General features: G+C 49.1%; 1 protein-coding gene across 1 annotated transcript in view; it reads right to left on the bottom strand.

The window, feature by feature from the left end:
• Positions 1-6,530: 6,530 nt before the first annotated feature.
• CMPK1 (cytidine/uridine monophosphate kinase 1) overlaps positions 6,531-14,520 on the bottom strand; it is an 86,618-nt gene continuing 78,628 nt past the window's right edge. The window contains exons 7-8 of the mRNA XM_053985109.1: positions 7,414-7,557; positions 6,531-6,584 (exon numbers count right to left, since the gene is read on the bottom strand). Coding sequence (XP_053841084.1) covers positions 7,434-7,557 — 124 coding nt within the window. The 3' untranslated portion in view covers positions 6,531-6,584; positions 7,414-7,433. The remainder of the gene's footprint in view (positions 6,585-7,413; positions 7,558-14,520) is intronic.

The raw sequence follows: 14,520 nt of genomic DNA, 5'->3' as shown, positions 1-14,520 counted from the left end.
TAACCTTCCCTTTGGCAATATAAATCGAAGTAACTGCCATCCATGTCACATCTCAGTCCTCAAGCCTAGAAGAGGATCACTACTCATCAGAAAGGGACAAAGTTGCCCTAAGCAGCACCATAAAGAACTTAGCCAGAAGGAATTTTTGAAACACCAAAGGGGAATTTTGAATAGATATGAATAGGCTAACACTGCAATAAGCTCCACATGGGTACAACAAACCAATAGCAATAAACATATGACAACAATCAGCTTCACCTTTAAACTCACCTCTCCAAGAAAAGGAAACAGTTCTCACCTGTGAGCCCGTGGCAGATGGTGACACACAAGGTCACGAGGATAAGGTGGCTGCATAGCTGGTGGAGCTTCTTCCTGAGGAGCAAAGCTTGTCCTTACCTTACAGTCCAGCTGAAGTTTATAGCCAGGCACTGCTGTCCTGATGGACTAGCAATCCCAGCTGCTGGCACATCAGGGAACCTGGGCAGAAGGCAAAACAGAGACTCATTACAAAGAGCCAAAATGTTCCTCTCCCTCCATACCCCAACCATATAACTCCGTCCATCAAGAACATCTTCCTAAAGCAGATCCTGGTGGGTACATGGAGCATGGACTGCCCTGGTAATAGAGGCTCAAGAGCTGAGGGCAACATTCCACTGCAAATGGGTAGAAGAATCCAGGGCAGAGCCTTCCCTTCCTCAAAGGACATCCCAGGTAGAGTCACCTCTGGGAGATGGAGAGTGACACTTCAGTCAGACTAAGCTAACACTTTTCACATGGGGTGCTCATAGCTAAGCCCAAAATGGATTTGCTGGCCGTGTTTACCCCTTGCTGTCATGTTGCTGGCACCTGGCCATACCCCGGAGCAGTAAAGCAGACAAAAGCACACAGAAAATTATGGGATGAACTCTTGGAGCAGCCGTATGCTCATCTAGAGTTTCAGACCCTTCATTTGCAAATCAGTTCTGGCTGACACTATGGCAACTGGGCCACAGGAGTCTTCCTTCTCAGAGGGGAGAGATAAATTAGCCCCATTCCCATTGCTTATTTTTTCATGCTCAGCACTAAAAGCTTTATCCAGACTACAATTATTCAATCATTGACTTACAGCACAGGCAGGTTTGGAGGATCATCAGAAAATAAAGGAATGTCTCTTCAGCAGTATCTCTCAACTGCTGTGCCTTAAAAAAAATATATATATATATATATATATGTATACAGATTTCAGAGTTCTCAGAAGATAATGGAAGGAATTCTGAGCATTCAAGATGACTGCAATTTAAAATCCTTCAGTTAAACTACAGATATTTTGCCAAAGTTTCTTTTCAAAAGTGAACGGCTCATTCCACCACAATGCAACTCTTTCCAACCCATGTACTTCAAGAAGAAACAATGATAGTTCTCTAAAAATGTTTTTAAAATGTTTTTATCAAAAAGACTAGGAGAGAAGGGCTAATCTTTTTAAATAATTTTTTCCTCTTCAGCTCCTTTACCTTTCCCCTACCATTTTAGTATAGAAAAAGAGGAAATGCCACTTAAAGACAAAGTTCAGCTCATGCTTTTTCATCGCCTCAAAAATAGATTCAGAACGTAAGCAAAACACTTTTTTCTCTAGGAAAAAAATCAAGTTTTTAGAAAAAAAAAAATTTAAACCTTCAATAAACTTCCCTGAGTTTTAACCTGGTGCTCTCTCCAATTAGGGCTATATTTAAAGTCATTCTAACAGAGGCATAACAAACTTATATTAAGCTTGTTTATTGTTACTTGCTAGCACAAAAATTTCTTCTTTCCAGCTAAGACACCAACCTGCAGTCATAGCCTCAGAAAGAGCTAGCTCAGAATCCCTAATCCTCAAGCCTCCTTTAATTTTACAATCAACAAATCTATCCCTGGTGAATATCCCAGGGATTACTTTCCAAGCAGCAGAGTGAGATTGCCTGCCTAACTGGAAGACAAGCAGGGAAAAAAAAAAAAAAAAAAAAACAAAACCACTTGCACGAGGTTTGCTGGCAAAGTAAATGCCCTATTCTCCCCCTCCAAGCAGGGCACACCCCTGTCCAGCACCTTCTGCTGCACAGCTGAGCCTGCTGTGGGAAGAGGGGTTCCTATTGGAGAGGGATCTTGGGCTGGGCTTGTTGTCACTGGGCAGGATGTGTTGTTAAGGGGTGGGGTCATAGAATCCTAGAATTGCAGAATCACAGAATGGTTTGGGTTGGGGGGGACCTTAAGGATCACCTAGTTCCAGCCCCTTGCCATGGGCAGGGACACCTTCCACTGGACCAGGTTGCTCCGAGCCCAGTCCAACCTGTCCTTGAACACTGTCAGGAATGGGGAATCCACACCTTCATTGGGCAGCCTGTGGCAGGGCCTCGGCACCCTCACAGCAAGGAATTTCTCCCCAGTGCCTAATCTAAATCTCTTCTCTTCTACTTTAAAACCATTCCCCCGTGTCCTGGCACTACCTACCTGTGTAAAAAGTCACTCACATGCTGTTTTATAAGCTCCCTTCAAGTACTGGAAGGCTGCAATGAGTTCTTGCTGAAGCCTTCTATTTTTAAGGCTCAACAACCCCACCTCTCTTGCCTGTCTCCGTAGGAGAGCTGCTCCATCCCTCTGATCACATTTGTGGCCCCTTTGGACCCACTTCAGCAGGTCCAAGACTTTCTCGTGTTGTGGGGCCCAGAGCTGGATGCAGTGCTCCAGGTGGGGCCTCGCAAGGGCAGAGCAGAGCGGGAGAATCCCCATCCTTGACTCTCTGGCCACACTGCTTTGGGCACAGCCCAGGATTTGGTTGTTCTTCTGTGCTGTGTGCAGCCTTTCATCCACTAGGACCCCCAAGTCCTTCTCCACAGTGCTACTCTCAGTAACATGTCAATCCCAGTCCATATCCATGTCTGGGATTTCCCAGATTGCCCAGTGACCAGCACCTGGCACTTGGACTTCTTGAAGTTGGTGAGTTTCCCATGGGCCTGCTTCTCCAGTTCCCTCTGGCTGTCATCCCATCCTTCAGGAGTGTCACCTGCACCACTCAGCTTGGTGTCACCTGCAAATTTGCTGAGGGTGTCCTTGATCCCACACTCCGTGGGAGACGGAGATTGATGCTGTTGATGGAAATATTAATATGCCCTATTAATATTAATATGCCAGACCCAAGACACAGCTCTGAGGGACAGAGCTTGTCACCAGCCTCCACCTGGACATAGAGCCATTGACTGCAGCTCTCTGGCTGCAGCAATCCAGCCTGTTCCTTACCCACCAAACAGTCCACTTTTCAAATCCATGTCTCTCCAATCTGGACATAAGGATGTCGTGTGTTAAAGGCCTGTTGTGACAACATAGGGCTAACACACGCACACAGAGGGTGGCCACCAAGCTGTGATAGATGGCATCAGGGGCACTGCTTTCCTGGCTCCAGAGCAGTGCTGTTTTGCAGGGTTTGGGTTCTTTAAATGATCTTTAAGCATCCAAAGTGATGGCACTCTGGAAGTACACAGCCAGGCTGAATGCGACAGGATTCCACAGTGCTCCACAAGTACTTGGCCCTACGTGCTGCCTCCAAGTTAGTGGGTGCCTGGGTTGATTTCTTAGCCAGAATATTTGTCTCAGCAGCATTCAAGAAATAGAGGACTCCAAGCCAACTCCTATAACAATTAAAGTCTCCAGTACTATGCCCAGTAGAATCCACAATGAAACTTCTGCCAAGCCTCATCCAAGTGCTGGCCTAGGAAAGCAAGAGAGAAATTCCCTTAGACACTTTGCAGAAGCTCAGTTTTAGTTCATGAGTGCTGCAGATTTATCAGAAGATTTGGGAAGTGCTGAGCATACCTTGACTGGCTGTCTCCATGCTGAGCTCCATCACATGCTGAGCTTAAACTGGGTTGGCCACCAGCCTTTTGGATGTGAGCATGGGAACCACTCCATGACAGTGGAAGCCCAGCCAGGGCTTTGGTAGGTTCTGTGTGGTATTTCTGGGACTTTCCATCCAAGGAAATCATTAAAAACTGTGCTTTTCTGCATATGTGCTAAAACCTGAGAAATAGAGCACCTCCCTGCTGCAATAGCTGGAGCAATAATTTCATGTTCCAAATAACAGGGTTCTTCCTTCTCTGCCCCCAGAAGCAATGATCAGATACAAAGGTTGAAGGACCAAGAGATCCCCTTAGGCTCCTTTTCCTTGAGGTTGTCTAATATACCCCTGAGGGAGCAGACCCTGAATTAATTTTTTTTCCATGTCCTAGCACATGGCAACTCAGAAACCAGTAGGGTTTCCAGGCAACTGCTGCATTCTCTTGAGAAAGCAGCATCTCCAGCCTGCTTTGCACCTAGAAATACTTCACTCAAACCATGCATGAATGGGAAAGATGTATCTGGATGTTCATAGAATAAATGATACAAACTGCTGTCATAGCTTAAAGTCTGTTTTCACTATGATGGGATATAATGAAGAGTTTTATATACCTGCAAAAGCAGATATCTATTATCTATCTATATCTATATATACACATATATAGTTCATTCCCCTAAATGGTGGGAAAAGTCTCTTTGCTGCATAACTCTGAAAACCATGCCCAGACTAAGTCAGTTAGAGCCAATTATTTCCCTTCTATGCAAATCAGGCTCTAACAAAGCCAAGAACAGCTCAGTGTTTCCAAAGACAGAGACCAAGGATGCCTGTTGGCACTTGCCCTCTGTGTGATCTCAGAGCTATGAGGATGCCACGGGAGCCACGTGGAGTGGGACAGGAGGGTGCAGGCAGCTGGGAGATGGGGTTAGGGCAGGCAGGGAACCCCAGTGGGTGAGCACACAGCTTGGTCTCCAGCTGCCACTGCAGCACCTTTGCAAGAAGCTCTCTGATTCCTGAGCCGGCCCCATTTTGTGGGCACGGGGTGTTTGCAATATTTCAGGCAGCATCTGCTAAGGCACAGCAGGCATGCTAATAGGTAATTTTACAAGCAGATGCAAATACACCAAAACCCCCACTACAGACAGACACAGATTTCCTGGAGGGTGGAGGGGAAAGGAGCCCTAACTCCCCCCCACATTTCCATGGCTTGATGTGGTACCTGTGTGCCACCACTGCACCCACACATCCTTTGCCAACTCGCCCAGCCCTGACTGCACACACGTGATGGCTCAGCTGGGTTCCGATGGCTTTTGCAGGAGGAGGTCAGAGGGCTCATCTGGGGATATCCAAACTATTTCAAACATACTTCTAACTTAGCCCCATTCCTTTATGCTACAGTGGCATAGGAAATGCTGCCCCTTTCCCTACGCAGCACAGCAGATGCAGAGTCAGGAGTTTGAACACAGCTTTAAGCCATTGCTGTAGATGCATCAGCTTTCCTGGCTTCCCTCATGTCTCTGCCTCGTCGTGTCTCACGCAGCCCCCACTCAAAGCAGAGAGAAGGATAAACATCTCAGACAGTCTGGAAAGGCTGGGTATTCCTCCCCTTTCTTCATGATTGCCATGGACTTGTCTTCCAGGGTTTCACAGCTCTCCCTGGGCTCGACTGCTCATTTCATTGCTCCATGCTTGGCCTCTCCTCCATCCTCCCCACGACTCCTCGCAGTCGGGGGTCACTGAAGCTCGAGCTGCCGAGCCTCCCCAAGACCCTATCCCTCATTCCCAACCCATGAGTCACTTCCTCTCCTCAAACCTCACCTTTCAACTTCCATTTTTCATTTACTTATAATTTTCTCTCTATCTCCATTGGGGCTTTTGCTCTACAGCAGTCAGTTGCAGCCCTGTTGGTGCAGGTAGGAGTGCTACCAGTGGTTTCAGCAGCAAACAGAGAGGGGTAAGGACATCACATAAACACAGGGGGCTAAACCTTCCCTCCATGCAACACAGTGCCAGTCCCTGTGGGGATGACATGAACTTGCACCTGCTGAAAATCTAAGCTGTGTTGCTGCGATCACTTGGGGTTTCTTTTTCTCTCAAGAAAATAACATCATCTCTCAAGAAAACAAATCCATCTGAAAAAGAAAAAAATTCACTTTTTCTTTCCACGTGATTTGAAACTGGCACCTTTTTTATGATATTTCATTGGTATTTTGTTTTGAAATTATTGTTATTTTTGGAAACCATCCCAAATACAGCTTTTGGTAGGAAAATGTAGTGTCTGGCCAATAAAAGAATTATTGTCAAGATTTCAAGCAGCACACCGAAAATTCACCTCTAATTTAAAAAGTATGAAATATAATCAGTGATAAATTCGTTTCATAAATTGACATTAAAAAAAAAAAGTTTTGAAAAATCCCCTTTTGTCTATGAAGCATCACAAACTTTTATTTCATCATAAAACCATGCAGGCTGAGGTTTGGGTGTTATGCCATCCTCAGCCCATGGGAAGCAGTAGGAAAGGGACTTCTGAACAGCAGGGTCTGTCTGGGACTTCTGGCTCAATGGTCTCTGATGGACACATCCTTTATGGCTCTGTCTCAAATAAAGCACTGACTCTTCTGTGGTTAAGTAATCCTTATTCTTTTACTGCATCAGCTATCAATAGGAAAGTCCTCTGTGGAAGAAGTGGATGTTCAACCAAAATGTCCAGGCCTGGGATTTTAGGATGTACAATAAGCTGTACCTATGGTCAGGGAAAATTAAATTCAATAGCTACTATGGCCCCTTTCAAAATGTCACTCCTGCTTTCAGCATCCTCCTCCTGAGCCCTTCTCCCCTTGCACTCTCCCTAATGCTCAGTGGCAGACAGTGCCAATTCCTCAAGGACTTGCCAGATGAGCACTCTCCCTCCTCACTGAGGTGGTGTAACTGTCCAAACAAAGTTCTTCCTTCTAGAGTGTCTTCTGAAGGTCCCCATCCTCAGCCCAGACCTCTCCAAACAGTTTTTTTTCTTCCAAGAAACCACTGGGCAGAGATACCTCTAGGAACTCTTGAAACAGGGGTAGTCAATGCACAACCACCCCAGGAGAGAAGAGCGTGCTTCTTAATTTATGCCACCTTCTGACAGCAAGTTCAGACCCTCCAAGGGCTCAGGTCTGAGTCTGCCCAAAGCCACCAGTCCTTGCCCTTGCCCAAAAAATCCCAGGCTATGTGGGAGTCTGGGCTTGCCTCTCTGGTTTACTGTTGGCTCGTGTAAATCCCAGTTTTCTCCTCCTGCTTGTTACACAGAACCCAAAAGCACTTTCCCAGCATCTTCCCTAATGCAAAATCCAACAGTTTGCCAGAGTTTGCTCACTCTGGCCATGCTTGGGCTCTCCCTTGTCACTGCTGGAATAGTGACAGATGCAAACCAGGGAGAGAAGAGTGAACCCTGCCAGGGACAGGGGACTGCCCTCCATGGATGGTCCCCTCAATTCCTGGTGACCATCAGCCTGTGGCAAGAGGGTAATGTGGGTGTGCAGGGAGCAAGGGACAGACAGGGCTTGGGAGGGTGCTCTGGTGCCTGCACTCACCTCAGGGAAGCCTGGTGGTGCTAGAGGATCTTCCACATCCCCAGATCAGCAAGCCAGAGATGAATTACTGGGGACAGCTGAGACAGGAGGCAAATGGCATCACACTGAAGCCGAACAAGGCCTGTGACTGTGCGCTGTGGGATCCTAAATATTTGGAGAGCAAAGGTCAGGAGAAGAGGACACTTCTCAGAGATGATTTTCTTCGCACCCCAGGCAGGGACATGGAACTGCTATGCCTGGAATGACCCTGGGCGTTAGCCAGAGCCAGCGCCCTTACGGGTCACCCCGAGGTTCAGTGGTACCCACAGGCAGGTCTGTGTTCCCCGGGCTTTGGCTGCCACCAGGGCCCGGCGTGATGCCCTCCCTGAGCCCGGTCAGTTTCTACGACAGACCTGATGCGGTGCAGGCCAAAGGCAGGAGAAAGGAGCCCTCTGGCCAAGCCACATCCTCGGTGGGAGCTGCTGCCGGGTGGCTGTTCCTCCTTGCCGTGAAGGAGGATCATGTCCCCCGTGCCTGCTGGCCAGGCCCCTGGCTGTTTCCAAAATAAACACTTGGGCATGACAACGCTGACATTTGCTTTCCATCAACAGGCGCTGGGAGAAGGAGGCGGCCGCGTTCCTCTTTGCAGGCTGGTCACGAGGCAGGAGACAACCTGCTCAGTGCAGGGAGTTTGGGATCATGTGCCACACCATCCATCCCTCCCCCGAAATGAGCATCCCTCCACCACAGGGTCAGAGCTTTTCTTGATGTCCCACACCTGGCTGTGGCTATGGCTGAGGTATAGGCAGGGTTGGTGAGCTGAGATTTCACCTGCTGGCTCTTTTCATGCTGGAAGAGGTTAAAAAGGCATCTGGAGGGAGGGTGGAAGGGTGGAGAAGCTGAGCAAAGGATCCTGCCATAGATGTGGACATAGAGGATCCCAAGGGTCACCACAGCCCAACCCACCCACAGGAACAAGCATCTGTCAGACCCCTGATGGAGAAGGGTCCATTGGGACACTCACAGGGGACTGGGAGAGGTTTCAATAAGGACACCCACCTCAGGGTGCCCTCTGATGCTTCCACCTTTCTCACCTGTCTCAATTCCTATTCTCATCTGGGAATCAGGTGAGATCCGCCTACAGAGTGCTGGCATCCCTGGGATTTCCCCTGGAGGGAGGGCTGGGGACAGAGGGCAGTCCCTGGGAATGTGGTGCCAGTCAATTTTATTCTGGGAGAGTTGCCAAAGCTGAGCACAGCTGCCGAAACAGGGGCTTTCCTCACGAGCAGGCTGCTCTCCCGCTGCCCCTGCCCTTGGCTGAACGCCGTGGGGAAAGTGGGGAGAGGTTGTGCATCCCTGTTCTCACCCCAAGCACCCCCTGCAGGGGGGAGAGGCATCAACATCCCCCCCAGCCACGATCCCAAACTCTCACGCTGGAGCTGTGTGAGCATTGCTGTCACGCTCACTAATTACCCAGATAATTCAGCTCAGTGAGAAATGAAGGGATTTATTTTTCTGCTTATTGCTCCAGCCAGGTTAAGGCATCTGGAAACAACTCCCACATCTTCAAGCTGAAGTGAATATTGAAGGACAAGTCGCAGCAACAAAAGTTCAGGCTGTTAAATCGCATGTCTATGATTAACACTCCCAGCCCATCACAAAAATGGTCAGGAATCACAAGGCTGAGCAGGGAAACTGAGGCACCAAGCAGCAAAGCAGCATCCCCCAGGAGCAGATCATAGCTCTGCCTCATCCCCAGCACCATCCTGATCTCCCCCTTGGAGGAAAGGCCGGAAAGAATCCTTGCTGAGGCAGACCCAGGTCCTGTCTCTTGGAGAGCAGCAGGCAAAGCAGTTTTGGAGGGTACTGAGGGCACACAGCCCTCAGGGCCTGCGCTAATGGTGTGGGTGAATTCCTTCAAGCTGCTGGATGCTTCTCGCAGCTGCAGAACAAATTCAATAACAAAACTCTGAGCAATGCCTTTTTAATAGGCACGAGGTGAAAAGAACCCGACGAGTCAATATTTGCGGATGAAAACAAAATAAGCCGAGCTGTTAGCACAGAGGAATGCGAGGGAGGCCGGAGGCTGCTGGGGTAATTATTATTTCATCTGCCAGACAGCCGCGGTCCTGCCCGCTGCCTCCTTCCCCCACTGCCCACGCTGGCTGTGCCGGAGGGAGGGCAGGGGGAGGTGGGGAAGGGGCAGAAAAAAGCAAATTTGGCTGCGGCAGCAGCGGCGAGTGGCTGGGGCTGGCTCAGCGCTGCGCCCGCCGGAGGGTGAGCGCTGCCCTGGCCCAAGTATTTAATGTCAGCGCCTGGAATGTGCTTAACACAACATTTTACAAGGGAACATTAGTCAAGCATCTGCACTGACAGAGCGGGTCAGCGATAAGGAGCCAGTGCATGGGAGCTGCAGGGAGACTGCTCTTGTTTCAGGCTAAGGAAGGCAAGCCTTGCAGAGCTGGTGCCAGGGCAGGCTGAGAGGGTCAAAATGAGCTAGGCAGCCCTGCTGTTGGTCTAGCTGTCCTGACAAGCATCACACAGGAGTGAAAGTGCCACAGTGACAGGTGGGGTCTCGATTCCCACACTCCCCCAGCTATTGCCTGTGGTCTCTGAGAGCTCTCCTCCAAACCTCCTGCAAGGTGAGACTTGGGGAAACCTGTCCAAAAGCCATTACCAGCCACATGCCCTTGTTTGCAGGAGCACTGATGTTTGGCTGTCTGTGGGTGGGGGCTTTCTCATGACACATCCCAGGCTTTGGTCCCTTGCCACAGGGTCTCTTGAGAGAGAGCAGCTTCCCCCTGAGCCAGCACTGTCAGGCCACGGCAAGAAGCATCCATCCCTAATCAACAGGAGCAAGATGTGCCTGGAAATCGCCCAGAAATCAGGTCAGTGAAACATTAGTCAGCTTTGCCTGTGACCTGAAAACAGCACTTCCCTCCATCTATTCCTGGAGCTATCCCTGTTCATTAGCCTTCTTGGCCCCTAGGCTTAAAAAAATCGCCCAGTGTCATGACTCTTTAATAAGATGTCATCTTCAGCCATGACAAACACGAGCACTCAATAAATAATAGCCCTGCCATGTAATGTCATGCCTCTACCATCTGTTGTAGCAATGACTGTGCCTCTCTCACCTGCCACCCTCTCCCGGCTGTTCTGTGTGAGCAGCGAGAGAGCCAGGCCAGGGCTTGGCCATCCAGCCCCTCTGACAGCTGCCAGGCTTAGCTCTCGGGTGGGGCAGGGCAGCCAGCACTTCTGTGGGGCAGGGAACATGCTGGGACACAGGTGGAGATGTGTGATCCAGGGCAGGAGAGAGGGATCATGGCCCTTGGCACCTGTCTGCTCCAGGAGATGCAAAGGGGCTTCCTGACTTTCCTCCCTCTCTTCTCCTTATTCTCACCTTTTTTGTCATTTCATTATTCTCTTTTTTCTTAATATCTTTTCCCTTCTGTGTGTTTTCCTTTCCTTTCCCATTTCCTTTAATCTCTGCCACACTCCTGCATCCCTGTGCTGGTTTCCTGCTGGCCTGTTTGAGCGCAGTCTCTCTGCTTCTGCTGCAAACTCACTTCCACAGAGCTCTCCAAGCATTGCCTAAGGGACAGAGCAAAGCTGAAGGCATTTGGAAACTCACTTCAGCAGTTTTGGAACAGTTCCCCTTGTCCTCCCCATCCTCTACCACTAGCAAACATTAAACCCTTTGTGCCTTGATTTACCCATCTGCAGATCTGGGATTAATGACCCAGAGCAAACCTGTTGCCATGGGGTGGGTTTTTCACGCTGGTTGGCTGTGGACACTTAACTCTGCTCCCCAGCAAAACACCTCCTCTCAGAGCCACGAAGAGGAGACTGCACTACAGAGCAGCTGTTGCTCCTCACTGCTCAAGCAGCTCCTGTTTCCCTTCTCCACACCCCATGCCATTCCCGCCCCTTGGTACAGCCCCTTCCCAAGGCTGGAGGGACACAGGCATCAGGTGGGAGTTGCAGAGTCAGGAGGTAATTGTTGGTAGCAATTTAAAAATAATTAAAACTATTTTCAAAATGGTACTGATTAATGAAAGCTGATTCTGAGAGGGATTCAAGTGTGCAGTGCCCTCGGTCTGCAGTGAAGGAGAAGGACACTGCCTTTCAAGATGCCTTTTTTGCCCCCTCCCTTTCCTGTGAAACTTGGGTTACAGCGAGTGCATAAAGGATCTCAGGACGTGGCAGTGCTGTTTGCCATGAAAACTAATAGGGCCATGCCTGCTTTCATCAGGAGTGTAACCAGAGCCACGGATGATGTTTTAAAAGGCACAGCAGCTTCAAGTGCAAGCAGGGATTTATTAATGAAATCGAAACCACGCTCAAGGCTTTGCAAGTCTTATTTTAAGAGTCTGAAGGAGAAAGGAGTGGGCTGCCTGGCTGGGTGGGCAGGGAGGCAAGGTGGCCAGAGCTCTGACACTGAGCAGTGGTGACAAGCAGCAGGGACAAGGGCTCACAACACTGCTGGGCTGCTGCTCTTGCTCTGCCACAGGTTATGTGCCCAGCCCTGCTCGTGTCACTTAGCCTCATTGTGCTTCAGCTCTCAGCCTGCACAGGGGGATGTGAATCACTCTCCTACGACACCTTTAGAGAGAGATTATACTTCTGTATAAATAAGGATCATACACCAAGGATGCTTCCTGTCTCTGCTTGGTTTTGGGGCCCCTAAAGCACCTAAGGCAGTAGCCAAGGGTTCCCACAGAATCCTATAGGTTCAGAGAGCAGCTCTGGGACCTTGTCCCATTCTGGCACTGCTGTGTGACAGGACAGCCATGCACGTGGGGACAGGATGAGACAGGTTAAAAATGTCCCAGGAGGTGGTTAGACCAAGCAAATAGATGCCCAGACTCTGAGGGTCTCTGGTTCTGCTACAGACACAAAGTCCATTCATGCTTGAGGTCCCTGGTTTCTGCTGCTTTGAAGCAGAGGCAGAGCAGTGGCCACTGCTGGAAGGTTGAATTCCCAGTTTTGGGCAGCTCTCCGTGCTCCTGATGCTATTCAATAGACTCAAATAACTCCTGTGTGCTGGTGGATGTGTTACCAGTCCTCAGTCAGGCTGCAGGAGGCAGCAAACACAGTATGCTCCTTCTGCTTCAGGAGAGAGCAAGTGCATCTGAAAGCTGAATTTGGTGCTGGGGGAAAAGGAGACTGTGCTCCTGAGAGCATGTCTTGGCTTAACCCCAGCAGACAGCTGAGTACCATGGAGATTGCTGCTCAGTCCCCCTCACCCCAGTGGGGTAGGGATGAGAATTAGAAAAAAGTAAAGCCCATGGGCTGAGAACAGTTTGAGAACGGAAATTAGTTAGAGTATAATATTAAATAATTAATAACAGTAAGGGAGATAACAAAGAGAGGACTAAAACCCAAGAAAAACAAGAGATGCATGACACAACTGCTCACCATCCCATCCCCAAGCAGTAATAAGTGGCTCCTGGCCAACTCCCCCCTGTTTATATACCAAGTATGATGATCTATGGTATGGATTATCCCTTTGGTCACTTCGGGTCATCTGTCCTGGCCGTGCTCCCTCACAGCTTCTCGTGCACCTCCACGCTGGCAGAGCATGGGAAACTGAAAAGTCCTTGACTTAGGGTAAGCACTACTTAGCAACAGCTAAAACAGCAGTGCGTTATCAACATTATTCTCATACTAAATCCAAAACCCAGCACTGTACCGGCTACTAGGAACAAAATTAACTCTAGCCCAGCTGAAAACAGGACAGAGAATGATATGGGTTAGGGTCTGTTTCTCCATCCCAAGGACAGTGTGGCTGGCTAGCAAGTGGGAATTGTGCAGAATAGATATTCCTGTATCTATTTATCTCTTTTTAAAAGAGAGGAAACCCTGTAAAGTAAGCATTTCTGTTTGGAAAAAGCCTGTTGGAATGGCTTTCTTAGCCTCAGATGCCCTTGCCATCTGCACACATAAGAAACCCTTCATAAGGTTCTCATTTCCTCTTTGCCTTTTTTATATAGCCCATAATAAGATCCCTAATTTTAATGGACTGTATGGATCTCACTAGCAGGGAATGGCTCTAGAAGAAAGGCTTTAACCCTCTGTTTCAGCAGGATCAGCAGTGGAGCTTTTGGTCCACTGAAGGTGTTGGTAGGATTTCTGCAGCCACCTCCACCAAAGCCTCCCTTCCTGCCAGGAAATGCTCAGATGGACGTGACCCATGACACAAACTTTCCAAGTCTGTGGAAACTTGCCCCTCTCCCTCAAATGCCTATGAAGGTGTACAAGGAAAATTAGCAGTACTTTGCCAAGCTGGAAGATGTGGAGAAAGATGTTCAGCCAGAGAAGGAGACAATGGACACACCATCCTCTGGAAGCAAAAGGTTCAGCAAGGGAAATTCTACCTAAATATTCAGAAAATAATTCCTAGTGAGACTAGTGACAAGAGAGTTAGAAAAGCACATGGAAGGGTGACTTCTCTGGGCTGATCCTTTAGGGGAAAAAAGACGCTAAAGATATGACCCCAGGGGAGTGCAAATGGTCACAACACGGCATCACACCAGGTCTGGATCTGTTTTAAAACCCTCTTTATGGCTTGGGTGAGATTCAGGGCAGGGTGTAACCCAGCCCAAAAGATGTTTTGGCTTGGTATCCCTTGCTCAGGGCACAGCTCCACTTGGGTGTCAGGAGCCTGGCTGGGATCTCGTCTGGGAAAGGCAGCACATGGGAGCCGGTGGAGTTGTTACTGCAGATGGGTGAGGGCAGCGCCAGGCAGGAGGATTCACAGAGCACGTGAATCAGCAGATCTGGGCTGGTTCCTGGCTTCTGACAGCTCCTTTCTCCCAGAGTTCCTGGACAGGAGACAAAATGTGATTTCTTGCTCCTTCCACTCAAAGATGTCTGTGAAAGTCTGATTTATGCTGAACACTCTGGAAAAGAAGAAAGCTTGGCTGTGGAACCAAGTTCAGCTCCCAGCCAGGAGAACCTTGTATGGGATCAGCAAGTTTTAACCATGCAAATCGAATTTGAGTCCAAACAGAGCCCTGTTTCATGACTTCTGCCTCTCCCTTTCTCACTGCACAGGGTCAGGCTACCTTTTCCCTCAACAAGCCCTCACATCCATTCCTAGGATCGGGGACAGGCTGGGATGTTGTA

The sequence above is a fragment of the Vidua macroura genome, chromosome 9 (genome assembly GCF_024509145.1).
Source record: "Vidua macroura isolate BioBank_ID:100142 chromosome 9, ASM2450914v1, whole genome shotgun sequence".
Taxonomy (NCBI): domain Eukaryota; kingdom Metazoa; phylum Chordata; class Aves; order Passeriformes; family Viduidae; genus Vidua; species Vidua macroura.
The sequence above is the reverse complement of the archived record's forward strand: the minus strand, read 5'-3'. Positions and strand labels throughout refer to the sequence as shown.